General features: G+C 45.3%; 2 protein-coding genes across 2 annotated transcripts; one reads left to right on the top strand and one right to left on the bottom strand.

Annotated features, from left to right (window-relative positions):
- Positions 1 to 363: 363 nt before the first annotated feature.
- CCR75_003116 (uncharacterized protein) lies at positions 364 to 13,521 on the bottom strand (the record flags this gene model as incomplete). Its single annotated transcript, XM_067961213.1, has 1 exon — positions 364 to 13,521. The coding sequence occupies one exon, from the start codon at positions 13,519 to 13,521 to the stop codon at positions 364 to 366; it is 13,158 nt and encodes a 4,385-aa protein (XP_067816781.1).
- A 1,712-nt stretch (positions 13,522 to 15,233) lies between these two features.
- Positions 15,234 to 17,986, top strand: CCR75_003115 (uncharacterized protein; the record flags this gene model as incomplete). The annotated part of the gene is made up of 10 exons (XM_067961212.1): positions 15,234 to 15,809; positions 15,877 to 15,924; positions 15,985 to 16,132; positions 16,202 to 16,236; positions 16,314 to 16,425; positions 16,499 to 17,179; positions 17,238 to 17,386; positions 17,458 to 17,603; positions 17,640 to 17,733; positions 17,798 to 17,986. 10 exons carry the CDS (start codon positions 15,234 to 15,236, stop codon positions 17,984 to 17,986), a joined length of 2,178 nt encoding a protein of 725 aa, XP_067816780.1.
- Between the last annotated feature and the right edge of the window lie 5,396 nt (positions 17,987 to 23,382).

The raw sequence follows: 23,382 nt of genomic DNA, 5'->3' as shown, positions 1-23,382 counted from the left end.
AAAAGCGCTACAGCATAATACTCCAGGTTGCTGATTTTTTGTTGAACAACGCTGTGCATGCAACTAAAGGCTAAACTCCGTTCTATGTGAACGGTCTACTAGAAATAGCCGATCGGCTTGTAATAAGAATTATGTAACGAGCTACCTTGTCACACCACAAGGATACCCATTTTGTATATATCCATTAAAATCGTAAAATTACTATCATAGGTCACCTCTATTGTGCATCTAGATCACGTTGTATCGTGCTAAGTTGATCCAAAATTCATCTGTGGCCCAAATTTCAATCTTAACTTTGATTTGATTCAGACAAAAATCTGATACTTAAGAATATTTACACATTCACATGCTATTTTATTCTTCTTACATGACGCCGCAATTTGATCTGTCTTCATATTCAATCTCCTGGTCTATTACCACTTCATGTTGTCTTGCTTCAGTCTCGAAATCGAAATTTCGCTGGATATATCCACGCAGCAGTCGCTGTTCCTTCAAGAGCAACCTGACGGAGTCATCTACGATCTGTTTTGCAGCCAGCGTATCCAAGCCTTCGCCCGTTGCCTGCTGCGCCATTAAATTCTCGTAAGCGACTTGAACGCGGAAGGCACACTTGGACATGCGAAGCGCAGCGACGTAAGCGGAAGACCCTTTCAATGAATGCGCTTCACGGCGAGCAGTAGGGAAGTCTCTTATTTCGTGGGCTTTTTCAATGCGAGAAGTTATGGCTTCCGAGGTAGTCGTAAACTTCTTCAATAGGGTTAAGAAAAGCTCTTCCTGTCCTCCACACTGATCAACTCCCAATGTATAGTTTATCGGATCACCTGTTGGAATTTCAATTGTGTGCGGGTGAATTGAATGCGAAAACGACAATGTTTCCTGAAAAGCATTTGCAGTGGTCACAATGGGCAAGTTCTCTTCCATGGGGCTGCTGCTAGCTTCCATGCGCTCCGATACAGAGGGCATGCCACTACTGCTGCCATAATGATCACTCCTGCTTGGATTAGTCGATTCATAGCCAGGCTCTTCGTGGAAGCTGACTTTCTTCTTAGGCACAAAAGCAGACCACCCATGTTGTTGTCCAGTGGGTAGATCTATCAAATTAAACGGCGGGTGGCTCCAAAGAGTTGGGTTTGCTGGCAAGGAAGGAGACACCTCGTAGTAAGCTTGACATGAGAGTCCATTGAATGGTGTCTTTGTATAAGGGAGCGTTGTAGAGGTTTCAGAGTATGACACCTCAGGCTCGCGCGGACCTGACGTTGATGCACCGCTTGTGTTGCGAGACAACCTAAGCACGTCCGACAAATCATTTGTGCTCGTCTGCCGTGAGGTATTGTTCACAGAGGGGCCCAAGCTGAAAATTGATGTCGTTGGAGTAGCAGTTCGAACAGCTCGACTGCTTTGAAGCCCAATTGACATAGGATCATCGAGCTCTAGATTTGAAATCGCCTGCGCAAGATCTAGCTGCTGCATATGTCGAGATGCAGGTGCAAGTCGGACAGTGGATGCCACGTCCATAAGCGCAACATCCTCAAGATCATTCTCAAACGATGGCATCGGAGTAAGTGGACTTGATGATCGCATAGCAATCCGCGTGGGGCTTTTCGAAGTCAGACGAGGTGCGCTTCGTAGGGTGACAGGTTGTTGTTCAAAACTTTTTTCAGCAGCCGGCTCATGTATCACAGCTCCTAATGCAGAATTCTGCTGACCCAGATAGCGGATCCGCATCCACTGCCGAATCGCCTTTCGAAGACTGAGTTTTGATATAGGCTTCACCATGAACTCATCCATACCACAGTCAAGACACTTTTGTCGATCACCGCTCATTGCATATGCAGTCAAGCCTAGAATTGGGATGCGGGAAAGGCTCCGCTGTTGCTCAAATTTTCGGATGGCGGCTGTAGCAGCATATCCATCCATAATTGGCATCTCGCAATCCATAAAGACGAGATCAAACTCAGCATGATTTTCGCTGTAGGCCTTCACTGCGTCGCGGCCATTTACTTCCCACTGAAGGAGGTGGTCATCCTGTTGAAGAAAACACTTAACTACTTCCCAATTAAACTCATTATCTTCTACAACAAGAATGCGTGCGTGTTTAGGAACTTCTATTCTTGAAGGAGCAGATTCGCCATTTTCTCCCGAGCGCAAAGCTCCACTGGGTGAGAGCAATGCCACTGAAGGGCTAAGAAAATCTTCGGAAGAGTAAAAAGCGTGTTTGGGGTCCACATCGTCGATTAATCGTACGACAACTGTAAAAAAGAAGTTGCTACCAACGCCCAGTTCACTGTCAACATCAATAGAGCCATCCATTAGTTCTGCGAGCTGCTTGCAAATTGCAAGACCCAACCCTGAACCAGTTGGATTGTTTTGTCGAGTGCGTTCTAGCTTCGTAAACAATGAAAAGAGGCGCATTTTTTCCTCTGCATCCATACCTATTCCAGTATCAATTACTTGAAATAGCAACTTTTTAAACTGAGATGGCAATTCTGGTGAGTGTACAACACTGCAGCCAACAGTAATGGAGCCGTCATTTGTAAATTTGATTGCATTCGACAAGAGATTTAGCAGCACTTGTCGCAGGCGCACAACATCACCAATTACAGCCTTTGGTACGTTGTCACCGCATCTAAGCTCCAGCTTTAGTCCACGTTCTCGAGCCTTAAATTTAAAGATTTCAATCGAGTAGTCTAGCAAGTCATGCATCTGGAAAGGTGCCGTCGAAATTTCTAGATGTCCAGCTTCAATCTTTGACAAATCAAGAATGTCGTTGATCAAGTTTAGAAGCAGAGACCCCGACACGTACGCCATGTGCACATACCTCTCAATAGATTTGTCTAAAGGCTGCTCCTTCAAAAGTTCTAGCATACCGAGCACACCATTCAATGGTGTTCGTAGCTCATGACTAAATGAAGCCAAAAAGTTAACCTTGGCAGCTTCCATGTGCTTTCTTGCAGTGTAATCTTGTCCAACGCCGATAACGCCTCGAATATTTCCGTGCATATCTTTTTTACTCGATGCATTTACGAGAAGTAATAGGAACACGCCGCGCTTTGTTGTCATTGGAAGTTCCATTTCGCCAACATCAATGCCTATCAACGCTTGATTAAGTAGCTGACGCACTTGCTGCCGGCAATCGGGAGTGACGAAAGTGTGCACTAGTGACAGACCTAGCACACTCGACTTATGGTAGCCGGTAATTTCCTCGATCTTCTGGTTCCACTCGTTGATACGACCATTAGTGTCAATGCCAAAAATCGGTGCATTTGCAGTATCTATTAGCCGAAAGTATTCGTGCTCTTGAGCAATGCGATCAGTAATATCCTGTCCAATACCTACAACTCCAACAATATTGCCATTTAAGTCATATCGCGGGGTCGCATTTAGCAAAATTTCGATTCTCGTGCCTGGACGGGTGATTAATGGAAATTCAAAGTTAGCAGTCTCCACTCCTGTTAGAGCTTGAGACAAAACTTCGGCTACAATTGGTCGGAATTCAGGTGAAATGAATGTCTCCACAAGATTCTCGCCCATAACTTCCTCAATCGAATAATTTGTTATCTGAGCGGCTTTTCTGTTCCAAATATTGACGCACATATTGGCATCTACACCAAAAATCGGAGCATTCGCAGTATCAATCAAACGGCTGTATTCCTGTTCCTGAGCAATACGTTCTGTAATGTCCTGACCAATTCCAACCATGCCTTTCACTTCACCGTGCTCATTGTATCGAGGCGTCGCATTTAAAAGAATTTCCACTCGCCGTCCAGCCTTGGTTATTAAAGGAAACTCGAAATTCGCAGTATCGACGCCCTCAAACGCCTTCTCGAGAACACTACGCACTAGCAATTTGTACTCCTTGGAGATAAATTCAGCGACCAGATCTTTTCCCAGTACATCCTCGTTTGAATACTGCATAATATCGGCAGCCTTTCGATTCCAAATATTCACGCGGCCATTGATATCTACGCCAAAAATTGGAGCATTGGCGGTATCAATCAATCGACTGTACTCCTGTTCCTGTGCAATACGCTCTGTAATATCCTGACCAATGCCAACCATTCCCATAACCTCACCACGCTCATTGTAGCGAGGGGTTGCATTGAGCAAGATTTCAACACGACGACCTGCCTTCGTGATCAATGGGAATTCAAAATTAGCCGTTTCGATTCCTTCAAACGCCTTCTCAAGAACACTGCGGACAGGAACTTTGTACTCATTCAAGATGAATTCCGCTACAAGGTCTTTGCCTAACACATCTTTGTTTGTATATTGCATAATGTTGGCAGCCTTCCTGTTCCAAATATTAACGTGACCGTTTATGTCAACACCAAAAATCGGAGCGTTAGCAGTATCAATCAAGCGCGTGTATTCCTGTTCCTGAGCAATCCGCTCAGTTATATCCTGACCGATACCAACCATGCCCATAACTTCGCCGTGTTCGTTGTACCGCGGTGTAGCATTCAAGAGAATTTCCACCCTCCGACCAGCCTTTGTAATCAGTGGGAACTCAAAGTTTGCAGTTTCAATGCCCTGAAATGCCTTCTCGAGAACACTGCGGACAGGAATTTTGTATTCATTCGAGATGAATTCCGCTACAAGGTCTTTTCCAAGCACATCTTCATTTGTATATTGCATAATGTTAGCAGCCATTCTGTTCCATATGTTCACGTGACCATTTATGTCAACACCAAAAATCGGAGCGTTGGCAGTATCAATCAAACGCGTATATTCCTGCTCTTGAGCAATACGCTCTGTAATATCTTGCCCAATACCAACCATGCCCATAACTTCGCCGTGTTCGTTGTACCGCGGTGTAGCATTCAAGAGAATTTCCACGCGCCGACCAGCCTTTGTTATCAATGGGAACTCAAAGTTTGCGGTTTCCACACCTTTAAATGCTTTTTCAAGAACACTGCGTACTGAAACCTTGTATTCCGTTGATATAAACTCCGCAACCAGGTCTTTTCCCAATACATCCTCGTTTGAGTACTGCATTATATCAGCAGCCTTTCGGTTCCAAATATTAACGCTACCGTCAATATCTACGCCAAAAATTGGAGCGTTGGCCGTATCAATCAATCGACTGTACTCTTGCTCCTGCGCAATCCTTTCTGTGATATCCTGACCAATGCCAACCATACCCATGACCTCACCGCGCTCGTTGTAGCGAGGTGTTGCATTAAGCAAAATTTCAACACGGCGACCCGCTTTGGTGATTAGTGGAAATTCAAAGTTCGCCGTTTCAATTCCCTGAAAGGCCTTTTCTAAAACGCTGCGAACAGGAACCTTGTACTCATTGGAGATGAACTCTGCTACAAGGTCTTTGCCTAGCACATCTTCATTTGTATACTGCATAATGTTTGCAGCCTTTCGGTTCCAAATATTTACGTGACCATTTATGTCGACACCAAAAATAGGGGCATTCGCAGTGTCAATCAAACGCGTGTATTCCTGCTCCTGAGCAATACGCTCCGTAATATCCTGCCCGATGCCTACCATTCCCATGACTTCACCGATTTCATTAAAACGAGACGTAGCATTCAACAGTATTTCAACACGGCGACCTGTCTTTGTCATGAGCGGAAATTCAAAATTAGCGGTTTCTGTCCCTTCGCATGCCTTGGACAAAACGAGGCCGACAGCCTCACGATAATCTTCAGTTATGAACTTTTCCACCAAATTCTCACCCATTACGTCATTTGGTGTATATTGCGTTATTTCTGCAGCTTTTTTATTCCAGATATTCACACAACCATTTACGTCAACACCGAAAATTGGAGCGTTGGCGGAGTCGATTAGTCTCGTGTATTCTTGTTCTTGGGCAATGCGATCGGTAATATCCTGACCAATGCCGACGACACCTACAATCCGACCATGCTGATCAAAGCGAGCCGTGGCATTCAATAATATGTTAACTTTACGGCCGGTCTTCGTATTAAGTGCCAGCTCAAAGCTAGCCGTCTCATTACCCTGGAGCGCACGGCACATAATATCGTACGTAACCGTCTTAAATTCTGGCGAAATTATAGTATCCACATACATTTCTCCTACGACTTCTTCTGAAGAAAAGTTCGTTATCTGCTGAGCCTTGCGATTAAAAATATTGATACGCATGTTTGTGTCTACACCAAAAATCGGAGCATTCGCAGTATCAATCAAACGGCTGTATTCCTGTTCCTGAGCAATACGTTCTGTAATATCCTGACCAATACCAACCATGCCTTTCACTTCACCGTGCTCATTGTATCGTGGTGTCGCATTCAAAAGAATTTCCACTCGCCGTCCAGCCTTGGTTATTAAAGGAAACTCGAAATTCGCAGTATCGACACCCTCAAACGCCTTCTCGAGAACACTACGCACTGGCACCTTGTACTCCTTGGAGATAAATTCAGCAACCAGATCTTTCCCCAGTACATCCTCGTTTGAATACTGCATAATATCGGCAGCCTTTCGATTCCAAATATTCACGCGGCCATTAATATCTACGCCAAAAATTGGAGCATTGGCGGTATCAATCAATCGACTGTACTCTTGTTCCTGTGCAATACGCTCTGTAATATCCTGACCAATGCCAACCATTCCCATAACCTCACCACGCTCATTGTAGCGAGGGGTTGCGTTGAGCAAGATTTCAACACGGCGACCTGCCTTTGTGATCAAGGGAAACTCAAAATTAGCCGTTTCAATGCCTTCAAAGGCTTTTTCAATAACGCTGCGAACAGGAACTTTGTACTCATTCAAGATGAATTCCGCTACAAGGTCTTTGCCTAACACATCTTTGTTTGTATACTGCATAATGTTGGCAGCCTTCCTGTTCCATATATTTACGTGACCATTTATGTCAACACCAAATATTGGGGCGTTCGCAGTATCAATCAAGCGTGTGTACTCCTGTTCTTGAGCGATACGTTCAGTTATATCCTGACCGATACCAACCATGCCCATAACTTCGCCGTGTTCGTTGTACCGCGGCGTGGCATTCAAGAGAATTTCCACACGCCGACCGGCCTTTGTTATTAATGGGAATTCAAAATTTGCCGTTTCGGTACCTTCAAACGCCTTCTCAAGAACACTGCGGACAGGAACCTTGTATTCATTCGAGATGAACTCCGCTACAAGGTCTTTGCCTAAGACATCTTCGTTTGTGTACTGCATGATGTTAGCAGCCTTCCTGTTCCATATGTTCACGTGACCATTTATGTCAACACCAAAAATCGGAGCGTTAGCAGTATCAATCAAGCGTGTGTACTCCTGCTCTTGAGCAATACGCTCTGTAATATCTTGCCCAATACCAACCATTCCCATAACTTCACCGTGTTCATTGTACCGCGGTGTAGCATTCAAGAGAATTTCCACGCGCCGACCAGCCTTTGTAATCAATGGGAACTCAAAGTTTGCGGTTTCCACACCTTTGAATGCTTTTTCAAGAACACTGCGTACTGAAACCTTGTATTCCGTTGATATAAACTCTGCAACCAGGTCTTTTCCCAATACATCTTTGTTCGAGTATTGCATAATATCAGCAGCCTTTCGGTTCCAAATATTAACGCTACCGTCAATATCTACGCCGAAAATTGGAGCATTGGCCGTATCAATCAATCGACTGTACTCTTGCTCCTGCGCAATCCTTTCTGTGATATCCTGACCAATGCCAACCATACCCATGACCTCACCGCGCTCGTTGTAGCGAGGTGTTGCATTAAGCAAAATTTCAACACGGCGACCCGCTTTGGTGATTAGTGGAAATTCAAAATTCGCCGTTTCAATTCCTTGAAAGGCCTTTTCTAAAACGCTGCGAACAGGAACCTTATACTCATTGGAGATGAACTCTGCTACAAGGTCTTTGCCTAGCACATCTTCATTTGTATACTGCATAATGTTTGCAGCCTTTCGGTTCCAAATATTGACGTGACCATTTATGTCGACACCAAAAATAGGGGCATTCGCAGTATCAATCAAACGGGTGTATTCCTGCTCCTGAGCAATACGCTCCGTAATATCCTGCCCGATGCCTACCATTCCCATGACTTCACCGATTTCATTAAAACGAGACGTAGCATTCAACAATATTTCGACACGGCGACCTGTTTTTGTCATGAGCGGAAATTCAAAATTGGCGGTCTCGCTACCTTCACATGCCTTGGACAAAACGAGGCCGACAGCCTCACGATAATCTTCAGTTATGAACTTTTCCACCAAATTCTCACCCATTACGTCAAATGGCGTGTACTCCGTGATTTCTGCAGCTTTTTTATTCCAAATATTCACACAACCATTGACGTCGACACCGAAAATTGGGGCGTTGGCGGAATCGATTAGTCTCGTGTATTCTTGTTCTTGTGCAATACGATCGGTGATATCCTGACCAATACCGACGACACCTACAATCCGGCCATGCTGGTCGTAGCGAGCTGTTGCATTTAGTAGAATATTCACCGCCCGATTAGTTTTTGTGATAAGCGAAATTTCAAAACTCGCTGTTTCGTTGCCATCAAGAGCCCTCGACATAATTTCGTGCACAAGTCCCTGGTGCTGAGGAGAAACGAATGTCTCTACATATTTTTTTCCGACAACTTCATCAAACGAAAAATTCGTGATCTGTTGTGCCTTGCGATTAAAAATGTTGATACACATATTGACATCCACACCAAAAATCGGAGCATTTGCCGAGTCAATCAAGCGCGTGTATTCTTGCTCCTGAGCAATACGCTCAGTAATATCCTGACCAATACCAACCATGCCCATAACTTCCCCGCGTTCATTGTACCGTGGTGTTGCATTCAAAAGAATTTCTACACGCCGCCCAGCTTTTGTTATCAATGGAAATTCAAAATTTGCAGTCTCGACGCCCTCAAATGCCTTTTCAAGAACACTACGCACCGGCACCTTATATTCTTTTGAGATGAATTCAGCGACTAGATCTTTACCCAACACATTTTCGTTGGTGTACTGCATTATATCAGCAGCTTTACGGTTCCATATATTCACGCGACCGTCAATATCCACGCCAAAGATCGGAGCATTGGCAGTGTCAATCAATCGACTGTATTCCTGTTCTTGTGCAATTCGCTCCGTAATATCCTGCCCGATACCAACCATACCCATAACCTCACCGCGTTCATTATAGCGAGGCGTTGCGTTGAGCAAGATTTCAACACGGCGGCCCGCCTTTGTTATCAACGGAAACTCGAAATTGGCCGTATCAATACCTTTAAAAGCTTTCTCTAGGACACTTCGAACTGCGACGCGGTATTCTTCAGATATAAACTGCTCAACCAATTTCTTTCCTAAAACGTCCTCGTTTGTGTACTGCATTATATGAGCAGCCTTCCTGTTCCAAATATTGACGCGTCCATCGGTATCGACACCAAATATAGGAGCATTTGCTGTGTCAATCATTCGACTGTGCTCTTGCTCTTGAGCAATACGCTCTGTGATATCCTGACCAATACCTACCATTCCCATGACTTCACCACGTTCATTGTAGCGCGGGGTGGCATTTAATAAAATCTCCACTCGTCGACCCGCTTTTGTAATCAACGGAAATTCAAAATTCGCAGTCTCAACACCCTCAAACGCCTTTTCGAGAACACTACGCACAGGCACTTTGTATTCCTCTGAAATAAATTCAGCAACCAAATCCTTGCCCAACACGTCCTCATTCGTGTACTGCATGATATCGGCAGCCTTCCTATTCCATATATTTACGCGCCCATTAATATCTACGCCAAATATAGGAGCATTAGCAGTATCAATCAGACGCATATATTCCTGCTCCTGGGCAATTCGGTCAGTTATATCTTGTCCGATTCCGACCATGCCTATGACAGCGCCGTGTTCGTTGTATCGCGGCGTGGCATTCAACAAAATTTCTACTCTTCGACCAGCTTTTGTGATTAAAGGAAATTCAAAATTTGCCGTCTCGACGCCGCTTAATGCCTCAAACAACACATTGCTCACCGCCTCTTGGTAATCCTCCGTGATATACTTCTCCACCAATTTCTCACCCATCACTGCGTCCGTCGTGTATTGCATTATCTCTGCAGCCTTCTTATTCCAAATATTCACTCGACCTTCAGAATCAACTCCGAAGATCGGCGCATTAGCAGTGTCAATAAGGCGAATGTACTCCTGTTCCTGAGCGATGCGCTCTGTGATATCTTGTCCGATACCTGTAACACCGAAAATTTGTCCGACTTCATCGTAACGAGGAGTTGCATTAAGCAAAATTTCAACTCTTCGACCAGTTTTGGTAATAAGTGGGAAATCGAAGTTGCCAGTCGGTCGTCCGTCAAGAGCTTTTTGCAAATTTAGCCTGACTTCATCTCGATAATCTTCCGCAACAAAACCATTTACCAGATCCTGTCCCATAACTTCGTCTGAGGAGAACTGTGTGACCTCCGCTACCTTCAAATTCCAAATATTGACATGACCATCCCTATCCACACCAAAAATTGGGGCATTGGCTGAGTGAATCATTCGATTCTTTTCCTTCTCTTGCGCCATTCGCACAGTAATATCCTGGCCAATTCCCACCATTCCCATCACCTTACCTTGCTCGTTGTATCTTGGAGTGGCATTTAACAAAATCTCAACACGGCGACCAGTCTTCGTGATCAACGGTATTTCAAAATTTGCAGTCTCGACATCTTGATATGCCTTCTCTAGCACGCTACGCACAGGCCCTCTATATTCTTCAGATATAAATTCTGCTACTAGGTCCTTGCCAAGAACTTCTGCGATCGAATACTGCGTCGTCTCAGCAGCTTTTCGATTCCAAATATTTACACGCCCATTAATATCGACACCAAAAATTGGTGCGTTGGCAGTATCAATTAACCTCATATACTCTTGCTCCTGGGCAATACGATTGGTGATATCTTGTCCGATTCCGACCATACCGATGACAGCGCCGTGTTCGTTGTATCGTGGCGTAGCATTTAACAGGATTTCTACTCTTCGACCAGCTTTTGTGATTAAAGGAAATTCAAAATTAGCCGTCTCAACGCCGCTTAATGCCTCACACAACACATTGCTCACCGCCTCTTGGTAATCTTCCGTGATATACTTCTCCACCAATTTCTCACCCATCACTGCATCCGTCGTGTATTGCATTATCTCTGCAGCCTTCTTATTCCAAATATTCACTCGACCTTCAGAGTCGACTCCGAAAATCGGTGCATTAGCAGTGTCAATAAGGCGAATGTACTCCTGTTCCTGAGCGATGCGCTCTGTGATATCTTGACCGATACCTGTAACACCGAAAATTTGCCCTAATTCGTCGTATCTCGGCGTGGCATTCAGTAAAATATCGACTTGTCGTCCGCTTTTTGTGATTAAAGGAAAGTCAAAGTTGCCAGTATGTTCTCCATGCAGGGCCTTACGCAACAGAGTACCTACTGACTCGCGATGATCTTCAGCCACGAACTTCTTTACCAGATTTTTTCCCATTACTTCGTTAGCTGAAAACTGGGTAATTTCTGCCACCTTGAGATTCCATATATTCACGCAACCATCCTGGTCAACGCCAAAAATTGGAGCGTTCGCTGAATGAATGAGTCTATTCGTTTCCTTTTCTTGAGCCATCCGAACAGTTATATCCTGACCGATACCAACAACGCCAATTACAAAACCTTTTTCATTGTAGCGCGGAGTAGCATTCAGCAAAATTTCTACACGGCGGCCATCCTTTGTAATGAGAGGAAACTCAAAGTTAGCTGTTTCTTGCCCTTTTAAGGCTTGGGATAGCACTGCCCACACCGCATCCTGAAAATTTTTTGGAATAAAGTTTTTAACTAAATTGACCCCAAATACCTCTTCGTTCGAGTATTGTGTGGTGTTTGCAGCTTTCCTATTCCAGATATTAACGCACCCGTTCTCATCGACCCCGAAAATTGGAGCATTTGCTGTATCAATGAGTCGCGTGTATTCCTGCTCTTGCGCGCGTCTGTCTGTGATGTCCTGGCCAATTCCTACAGCTCCGCAAATATTGCCAAAATGATCAAACTTTGGAGTTGCATTCAGCAATATGTCCAATTGCCGTCCGCTTTTTGTGATTAATGGAAAATCAAAGTTTGCTGTTCCTTCACCTTCCATGGCTTTCGACAGAACCTTGCCAACTGCGTCACGATAGTCTTCAGATATAAAATTAAAAATCTTTTGGCCAATGGTATCTATATTCGTGTAGTCTGTAATAGCTGCTGCTTTCTTATTCCAGATGATCACTTCGCAATTGCAGTCAACGCCAAAGATAGGGGCGTTGGCCGTATCGATTAGCCGGCTGTATTCCTTTTCCTGAATTGTACGGTCTGTGATATCCTGACCAATTCCAACAACGCCTACAAGTTGTCCTGTGTGATCATATCGTGGTGTAGCATTCAGCAAAATCTCTACTTTTCGGCCAGTCTTAGTTATTAGTGGAAACTCAAAATTTGCAGTTTCAACTCCTTGAAATGCACTTTGAAATACAGCAGCAACTGCAGGTCGAAATTCTTCGGATATCAAAGTTTCGACGAGATCTACCCCCATCACTTCACCGGGGGAGAATTCACTTATACGTGATGCCTTAGCATTAAATATCACAACACGACCAAGAGTATCCACACCAAAGATTGGCGCATTCGCTGTCTCGATAAGTTTTTTGTACTCAGTCTCCTTGGTATTTCTCTCCGTCACGTCTTGTCCGATGGCAACAACTCCCATCACTGATCCCAAAGTATTAAATCTTGGTGTCAAACACAGTACAATTTCGACTCTCGAACCTCTTGCTGTCACCAGTGGCAGCTCGAAATCGGCACCTGCAATACCTGTCAGCGCCTGATCAATCTTTTGCGAGACAATTTTTTGAAAGCTTTCATCTACGACAGGCAGCAGCGGCTCGCCCACCATATCAACACTTGAATAACCCGTCATAGACTCGGTCTTAGAATTCCACACTGTAATATTGCCTTCTTTATCCAACTCGATAATAGGTGCATTGGCCTGCATCATAACGGTGGCGTATTGCTTCTCCTGAATAGCCCATTCGGTCACGTCCTGGCCTACACCATAGACGCCCACGCAAGTCCCGTTCTCGTCTAGCAATGGTGTCATATTGGTAAGAACCTCAGCGTTTCTACCAGTAGTGGTAAGAAGAGGCACGCGCAGCTCTAGCACTGGTCGCTTGTCTGCAATGCATGCAGCCACGACGGCTGCAATTTCCCTTTTGCGCTGGGCGCCATAAACAAACTCGGAGATGGGACGGCCTAGCACGCGCTCAGCGCGAAAACCCGTGATGTCAGCTAAACGCTTGTTCCAAACCGTCACTTTGGCGCCCATATCGACACCGATAGCTGGGGCGTTAGCGTCTAGCAGCAATTGTGTTAATGCCTCTACCTGCGATCCAAAGTTCTGCAACGCGACGTCTTGCTGCTTTGTTTCCGCATCGACGCCTATTTGCGTCTCGTTTAGATTTTTGTCCAAAATTGGCACTTGAGGGAGCCCAGCAGCCACCCGCGGCCAAGGCTTTTTGTGTTTTGCCATGTTGCTGGTCGCCCTTCTCAAAGCTTTGTGTGCGCGGAGAATGCGGAGGCAATGGAAGATTAATCGTGCAGAATCGTGACAAAATGGCAGAAACCGGTTAGATACTAGTCTATTGTTGCGTGACCATAATCAGCCCTGCCCTGGCCCTACACGAAACGTTCCCATATGTTCGAAGCGCAGAAAAATGTACAAGGTCACTCTCACAAGAAGCTGCTTACAAGGTCCATGCATAATGTCAACTTGACAGTCGATCAGTGATAGCGATGCTGGGACAGAATGCACCATCAGTCGAGTGTTTTTGCGACTTTAAATTTGCGGCTTATGAATACGGCACATATTTTTGATAACACGATGCAGACGATACCGTGGTAGTGGCTGCTAGTCAAGCCAGGCGTTCGTCTGTCGCAATTGCAGCCAAGCCTGAGGCAGACAATACTCGATTTTGGACCTCTAATCGAGCAATCATGATATCTTCGTAATTAGCAGCAATCTACTATGTTGCGACAGCAGAATTTGTTGAGCAATTAGCAGATCAATCGTACGACTAGCGAATTTATGCTATCCGTGACCCAAAAATATAAGATCGATTGTTACGTTCCACCAGCCTGGTTTTGGATACGAAAATAAAGTTTCCTGATATTGAATATCGTAGATACGTGGCAATTTTCTTTGCAATCACGCTTTTTATCGCTATTAACGTGCTGCAACGTCGAAGAATAAACATAAACTGGGCAAATATGAATCGCAAAAACTTGTAATTTCGGGAAAGACCCAGTAATAAAAGACAGCCGTTCGAAAAAAAACAAAATTGTGATATTTAGTTGGTAGTCAATGGAAAATCCTATGGTCCCGCTCTCTTGCATATCGGTCATTCTTTCCTATTTTCTTATAGAACTTGCACGTATGTTGGGCAGAGGAAATACGTGCTCTCTTTGAACAAGCCAGCTCCCGTTCGTACAATCCTTTTGCACATTAATAGCTATCCTAGTTTATCAGAAGTAATTTCGATCGAGCGCTATATGTCCACATTCGGTTCTAATTTTTGAGCAACAAACAACATGTATGTCCATATCTCATCAATTTATGTTGAAGCGATTACACCCTCTTTTGAAGAACTGCTCGCGTTGAAAACGCAAGCACTCATTGCAGAAGTTGTTTGGAGGTTTAAATTTCATCGTAACAATTGGTATTGAAATCTCGCTGCCTTTCAAACCACCTTAACCAACTCAAAATGCGTGCTTTTCATGTGAAACACGCGCCGTATTCGGAATATGATCGGTCGTTAATAGCTTGAGAGAAATGCGGAAGGGCCAGATAAGCAGATAATGGGTGATACTGCTGCAAATGTAAATTTACACAAGTCGCATTGGTTTGCTTCTGTCGATTGTATATCTTAGTGAAAATCAAGCAGTGTACGTCCTTCAAATCGTCGATAAGTCTGTTTGCTCTTTGTATTAATGGGCTAAAATTAGCCAATTGAGAGAATAAGGAGTATCGCCGAGTCATAATCAGATGTGTCAGAGCCAGATAAGTGTGACTCGGTAAAATCAAATTCAATCTGGCTCGAACAATTATTATTGTTGTATCGTCCCGTTTTGTATTACTCTACTTTTGAGCAGAGATATGAGTTGCACGAGTTAATTATATTATTAGTGTGTATTAACAATTTTTATTGGGACGATAAAAAAGTTAGATTGCTTGTCAATTCTTCCATGTCTAAACCGGAACATGCCTTCCGCACGAGCTCTACAGACTGTCACGAGCCGGCAGAACGCTCGCTAGGTGACATTGTCGACGAGGCAAAAAATCGTTTGCAGCATTTGGAAATCTCTTGTCGCCAGATTCTGCCTCCTTCTGGCTCTGTCAGAGCTCGAAGTATCTACGAGCCTCCATCGACGGACCTTAAACTTTTGCAGCTAGAGGTCGCTCAGCTTCGGGCGCAACTGCTAAATACTATGATGCTTCGCGAGAATGACGACGTAATTTTTGGCCAGGCAGCGCGATTTGAAGCGGCAAAGGGTACGGCCAATGGGGTGTTGCATGCGCTGTTTGACCAGGCCAGTGCCGGCAAGGCGTTAGTACTCAAGACCTTCTTGGACACGGGGTCGATTCCCACACGGGATGGACTCAAACACTGGGAAATGGATCTTCGCACGATTCGCAATGAGGCGGGGGCCACGCTGCTGCATGTGGCAGTAGGGGTGTCTACAGCCAGACAGAACGTCAAAATAAAACTCGTGCATTTGCTCGTGGACGAGGTGGGTTTTGACCCAAATGTGCAGGACGTGGTAGGTGACAAGTGTTATTGATGGTGTCAAAAGCAATGCGCTGAAGCATTGTTTGTGTTGAGAACAGTTTGGGCGGACGCCGCTTCATATTGCAGCAATGAGTGGGTATCCAGAGGTAAATTGACATTAGTTCTAGCTGTAATATCTGCTTATTTTGCTTGGTTGCGTATCATAGGTGGTACAGTCTTTGCTAGATCGAAGAGCTGACCCAGTAGCTCAGGACAGATCAGGTCTTACGGCGCTTTCGCTCGTTCGAACTTTGTCGAGACCTCCACAGGAAGTCGTACAAAAGCTTGTAATTGCTGAAAGCGCGGCAATGCGAGGTGCGGACTTTTATTCGCATTGTAAATTAGGGGGTTGTTGCTTATTCCGTAATTTTTCTGGCATTTTAGAGAGGACTTCTCGATCGAAGTCGATACCGCTTTGTGTGAGTAACAATGGCTTGGAAATGAAGCAATCAAGCTGACAAGTGTATAACTTGTATATTTTTATCTTTTTTGACAGAAAGCGCTTACATCAGGTCTGTTCTTGCAAAAATTGTCTCGGTTTGCCTTGGAACAATGCTCGAGCGCGTTAATATGTCAGACATCTGCATTGGTAAATGCCCTTCTAAAAGGTAATTTACTTTGTAGTCGGTTGTGGTCAGCACATACACTAAACTACCGAGCTTTTGCTGCTTAATTGGTCAGAAAGTAATTGTAGCAGGGTCGATTTTGACCGTTTGCTTCAAGAGCATGTCCCAATTCTATTTAACAGTGTGCCTGCATATCACATTGTTCGACTGGAATCAGTTTTTGCCAAGACTGTATACATGGACTCAAACTTTATTAATGAACTTAGGATTGAAGCTCATGGCTATGATTTGTCGTTAATATCTCTCGAGCCATCCGCTGAAATGCCTGAGGGACCTACTTGGATTGGAGTATTGTCAAAGCTTATTCAATACCTTCGGCTGGAGATGGCGGAATGGGCTCAAAATGTTATCCAGACTAAAGATTTGGGAACGCCCACTGACACAAGCGTATTTGGAAAACATTCTACCAATAGCGCGACGATCACGAATCCATCAACCCGACGGTGCTTAAAATTGTCTTGTCCAAATCTTCTCTCAACCAAGTCGCATTTCGCGATGCATTATGCGGATCAAATCACGTTTGTCGCTAAGAAACGCGTTGTGTGGTTTTACGCCGTGTTGCTTAAAGCTTCGACAATTAAAGTTCCAGGTTCCATAATGTTAAAACCAGCCAGCAATATCGCAATCGCATCAGAAGACCTGTCTAAATACTTTCCATTGCAAGACTACCTCCTGATTGGCACGGCAGAATATTTTGCCATTGAGTACGACGCGGAGACTCATTGCATTCGACTGGGTAGGGTTGTACATTCCAAGTCTCAAGGATGTTAATCTATATTTACTTATGCCCGTAGATCGCCAATTTGACGGAAATGAACCTGTCACTGTCGTGGCTTATATTACTGGAGCGTGTTCGTCTTGGTCGCCACCGTATATTGCGGTAAAGCGGATATTGGAGCGAGACCCAGGCAATAAGTTTGAAGATCAAATGAACAGCGAGCAGGTTTGATTTCAGATGCGAATAGCGTGACGGTTTGTTTACATGGTCTTGCGTGCATATTCTGTTAACCATAGGAACTAATCCAAGACTATCAATTTTTGGATCCTGAAAGCGAGTATGAGGTAGCAATGAAGCTTGGCCCTCTACGAACCGGACAAGATGCAAAAGATATTGTTGGTGAGTGGAAGCGAAGTGCCAAGCAGCTTTTTGATCTACGAGAGTAAGCCTTCCATTCATCATAATGACATACTTAAAGGAGTGCTGACGTAATCAATTGCCGGCTGAGCAGATGTACATCTGGATTGGCATGCTGTCGATATTATTGTCCTCAACGCAGCGGCCATTCGTTAGTACGTGCGTTGCTTTCTTGCTAAATCTGTAAGATCGCCAATAATCATGTATTCTTATGTATAGTGTTTGGGATCTCTTGCTACAATCGGGCAAAGCCTGGCGAAACAACGGCTTGGGCGGCCGACTTTTTTAAAGCCTTTGAAGCCTCGAGCCTCTCTTCAACGGCTCCAAGATCGCTTCAAGGGAAAAGAAGCGTGGCCTGGTTCTCCGTCTAAATTCACATATGATGTGGTAACGACTACATTGCAGTGATAAATACCAAAATAAATGATTGTTCGACACTTAGACGCAAAGATAAATAGGTTTTCAATGTGGTTGGCACAAACAGCGTTTTTTCGCTGCATTGAGCCTTCTAATGCTCTTGCATATTCAGCTACTGTAACATAGCAACAATACTTCCACCACCTGGCAGCTGCAATCGTTTGCACACACCGAAGAAGAAATACATCTTCCTATCCTTAGGACGCGGTCGGTCGAATACCACGAATTCGCAACGACAACTGAATGTCTTTCACCTGCAACGTCACGCGCTTTCCGTGGATAGCACACAAATTCCTACAAATTTGAATAAGCAAATGCAAACGTATTAAAAAATCCGCAAATCCTTTGCACAGAGCTGACGTACGCGTCTTCGAAGGTGCGAACAAGGTACGTCTCGGCAGCTTCCTGCAACGCCAGCAGTGCCTCGGCCTGCCATCGATAGCCCACACCCGTAAATTCTGTCTGAATTTCTCGCACTACACGGGCAAATGGGAGTTTCCGCAGTAACAACTTAGTTGATCGCTGAAGCAGTCGAATCTCCCGAAGCGCCACCTCACCGGGCTTTCTCCTTCGCTTGACAGTCTGCGTCGTGGTTGTAGGACGGCGGTGTGGAATGGCCTTCTTCCGTCGTGGGGCTGTCGGAGTAGCGTGTATAGCGGCCTGACGTCCAACAGGGGCCACTGATGGCCGACGGGCAAGCAGATAGGGTGGTGGAGACGGCGTCGACGCAGACGACGCAGAAGACACTGCAGCAGCTGTTCGAGCCGGCACGGGGCCAGAAGCAGAGGCATTAGGAGATCCAGGAGGCGTGGACTCGTCGGTGCCGCTGTCTGTGACGCTGCTGCTTGACGCGCCGCTAGCCACCGTAGGTGGCGGCGAGGACATTCCAGCTTAAAAAAATCCGCTTTATTTAATTGAACGCACGTAAGATAGGAGGTAAAAGATCGGAATAAATTTCGATATAATTCATGATTAATGCGTCCGACTTAACCCCACTTCTTCCATTCCATTCCGTTTGGGGCTGTCCGCTCCTTCTCGTAGTCCTTTTCGGCAACCTCTTTCCAATTTGTAGACAAGACTGTGCCGCCGGAAGTTTGCTGAGGTCAAAACGAACAATCACGTAAACGCTAGCGAAAACACATGAAAGACTAACACGTACAAAAGACTTGTTCATGGCTTTGCGCGTACTTTCATCAGCTTTGGCGTATATATCGCGAAAAAGTTTTTGCATCGCCTCTTCCCCTTCGGGCTTTTCCGCCTCCAACTCCTTGTCAATAGTCTTCTCGATTCGATTCCAGTCCCGATTACTCACATACGGACGCGAAAATTGCTCAGACTTCGCCTCAAATACAGCTGTAGTTCCGGTCACAACTTGATCATTAGACTGGTACATGACTCCTTTAAGTTTATCCCAGTGCGTCCCAATGCTCTTCTTTTTAAGCTTCAGTTCTATTTTCGAATTAAAAATCTTAAAGGAGCTTTCATCCGGCACAACTTCGTCAAAAAGAGCTTCATTGTACGCCTCAACAAATTCATCCTTGACCTTCACCCGCACTTGAAGCCTCTTTGTCTCGAAAATCACCTCCACGTCTTCACGAGAAAGATGTTTCTGAAGAATTGACACGGTCACATACGCGCTTGATTGGTACCAATCATGGCTTGAATGTGACAACACACACGACGTTATAAACGCAAGCTCACTTGCATATGTTCTACATACCGAATGATGGATGCAGTAGAAAGTGGCGTAACAGTAGCAGCTGCCCGATCGCTCGGTGCTGCAAGTTCTGGTGGAGATTCCTTCGTAATGATCAGCGCAGCCTCATCTTCCGCTATAAGTGGTACAAGAGTGTTTTAATTCTTAATGTAGCGCAATGAATTATCTTAGATAGAATTCTTACATTCAAGTTCTGCGTCGCATTTGCGGATCCATGTTTGAAAGCGCTTCATCAGCGCTTCGTTTTTCTTTGGTGTCATCTCTTTGCCTCGTCTGAAAGCGCTCTTAGCCTCTGTATACTTCTGCAACTCGAATTGTGCCAAGCTGCAACCCCTGTCAATTACCGCAACTCATTACTAATCAGCTGTATACCTTACCCATGCCGCATGTGTGCCATGTGCAGCGTTGGGTCAAGTTTAGAAGCTTGCAAGGCGTCGGCTTCGGCCTCGCGGTATTTGTGCAGCTTTAAATACGCAGCAGAACGCTTGCAAAGTGTTTCTGCATCGTGCGGCACCTTCTCTAAGGCTTGTGTGTAGCGATGTAATGCCTCCGCGTACGCTTCGTCTACAAATAGCGCATTGCCTTCTTGCGCAAACTCCATTTTGACGATGCTTTGGCAAGCAAAATGATTATTTTTGGAAAACAATTAACCTAGATAAAGAATGTTGCCAATATTATCAGTGACCTGAGAGTTGGTTGATGTAACGGGTGTACCGTTACATAAATATTTTTTCCTATAAGAATAATAACTAATATTATGTTCTGTGAGAGGAAATAAACAAAGAAGTACAACTAATCATCATTATTAATTATTTGACTTAATAGTTCCAATATTACCAAATTTAGTTATATTGATGCAATAAGACATTAGTTGTATTGATTGGTTGATTTAAATTTTAATCATACCCGCAAATCGTCACAAGACACGATTGTGCGGTGCGCAAGGAGGCGCCATACATAGTTCGTTATTAATATAATTAAGTCAGTAGTCGATAGAAGATCGTTACGTAGGAGCTTAATAAATTAATACAGTTTACCTTTTCGTTATTATAAAAGCCTTAGAACTAATTATTGGTAGCCGAGACTACTTAGCTACCTGTAATCTTCCTCTGCACGTCGTGTACGTGAAGCAACCGAGCCTCCATACCTTCATTGTAATCAATGTATGTTGTCTAGTACTGTTAACAGTACTAGCAAAGCGGCCCCGTCTCACCTGGCAGCACTACGTGGTCTGTTCAAAGGCCCACACACGTTCTGTCGCCGGGCACGTCGTAATGCGGCCACGCTCTACTTAGACACACACCCTAGCACAGCGAGGAAGCGGTTAAACCTGCTTCTCTTGCGTGCAGTGAGGTAGTTGTGGTGGGCGAGCAAGCGACCTCACCCAACACACTAAGAACTCTGGTTAAGTGTCGTCACGGGAGCGGTAATCCGTCTCCTCGTGCGCACTTACCAAGTAGGAAGTAGTTTTCAGACTGATTTATATTTAATAGAATTAAATACAAATACCTATTTTTACCAATTAAAATGTCATCTCTTTAGATAACATTTAATATGTATTGCGAGCGTATCTTTCTAGATACCTTGCGTAACGGATGACGCTAGCCGTCATCACGGATGACGCTGGGCGTCATCCCTCTCAATGTGAATGCACCCATGTGCATCACATCCACAAGGGTTGGTCACAAATGTGCACCACACCCGAGTGCTGGGGCATTTCATTTGAACGCAACACGACCGGGATCGGGAAAATACGCCAAGTGATTTTCCCTGAGCCCTCCATGATTTAAAGACGCCATAATAAATATGTGCGTCTACAAGAGCGCGCTCTAGGATCGACGCTCTTGGCCCTTTTAAACGAGGCCACTTAGATGGAGGGGGCATCTTTGGAATGCCACCCGTCACATAGCCACGTTCTAAACGACTGAGCACGTTTACGTGTCGTCGGCGGAGCTTTAGGCTCCGAATCCTCTATGTCAGTATGGATTATGGTCTGAGCATAAGGCGTTGTGGTTATACCCAACGGAGAAGCGGCTGCGCCTTTATGGGCAGCGCTCTCATTTCCTGTCGATGTGACAGCATTCGTAAGCGATGCTGTCTCCATGTTGTGAGCCATGAGAGACGTTTGGATGGGCAATACTGCCGCATCATCATTCTTCATGAGCTCGTTGTCCGCATCACTACTATGAGGTGACGGCAACGGTGTCGACTCATTGTAGTCGACAATGAGCGACGGATCAACATCCTCACTGTTAAAGTGGGATGGATCCTTTAGCCCTGTTAACGCGACAGCCGCAGTGGCTGTCTGCGTTCTGACTAAGGCATTAGACGCGGCCGGCGAAATAACGCGGCGCGTGCGCTTAGTGCGAGGTTGAGTGGGCGTCTTCGCAGACGACCCACTAACGTGGCCCCTTTTAGGTGGCATCTTGGGCGCCGTGTATGGAAACACGTGCGCTAGAGTGATCGAGTGAACTAGCGGCGCGTAAAGCTGCTCGCAGTTCCTCTCTCTTCTTTGTCGAATTTAAAAATGTAAATTCGTTCTTAAAGAGGGGGATGGTGTAACGGGCTAAAGTTGCCCTAATGTCACACATTCCCCGTTAAGTACACTTGGTGTACTTAAGGGGATGGTCAATTGCTAAATAATAGTAATTAGACGGCCCGACCAATTCGAGGCGGAATTCTTCCGCCGCATTCATCCACGTTCCGATGCGATGAAACAGCGGTCGCAGCGAATTAATTTCGCCCGTTTGCGTGTGAAAGAAATTATGGGTGGTACTGTACGCCCTGTTTCTTCTCACAACGCTGCTTCTGCTAGTCCATTTGAGACTAGCGAAGAGGCCTCAGCTAGTGCTCCTTTTCATAGGCAGCCACCAAGCCGGGCACATCAATATGTAGGGTATCGATCGGTTCCCAAGAGTCAAAACACTTTGGGTAACCTTTCCATTGGACGAGAATCTGATACCCTTGCCTCACGGAGCGGTGGGCAAGCAACCATCCAACAAGGAAGCGTTGATTCCCACCCGCAACAATCTGTGCAGATGACGCCCGATAGGAGTGGCGATCTATACCACCTACTCGCGGCTGCTTTACCTTCGTCCGTTCAGTCGCATGCGTTAAACGCTGCTGAACGACGTATTGCGGATCTCGAGAGTTAAGTCTCACGACTGACCTCGGATCTCGTTGATGTCCGAGCGAAGGCTCGTCGGGGTTATGAACGGCTGAAGACTCGCTTGGACCTTTTTGAGCGGATAATGCTGAGGGATCCGCGTTACTCGCGTGATGTCCCTCGCTCTCCGAGTCCTGTTCGTGGAGGGGGGGATCGGTCTGATAGCTTTTCGCCTTCACCGTCCCCCTCACCCGAACGACGCTCGACTCACAGTCGGCGTCACCATCGGTCTCCTTAGCCAGATGGGGATATGTGACCTCATTGGGTCTACATACCGTTTCAAACGACCCACGTAAAATACGGGGTGCGTCTTCATATAAGGGGGAAGGGTGAGCCTATAATTAAGTGTCCAACCTCTTCTACCACCGTAAAGGGCCAAATGAAACGCGGCAACAACTTCGTAGTACCTCCAGGTAGTACAGAAATTGCAATTTTAGGTAGGGTAGCAGTACTTAATAGTACTTTTTCACCCACTCTAAAGCGTTCTTATTTTTGCTACCATTT

Source organism: Bremia lactucae, linkage group LG4, assembly GCF_004359215.1.
Source record: "Bremia lactucae strain SF5 linkage group LG4, whole genome shotgun sequence".
Lineage (NCBI taxonomy): Eukaryota > Oomycota > Peronosporomycetes > Peronosporales > Peronosporaceae > Bremia > Bremia lactucae.
The sequence above is the reverse complement of the archived record's forward strand: the minus strand, read 5'-3'. Positions and strand labels throughout refer to the sequence as shown.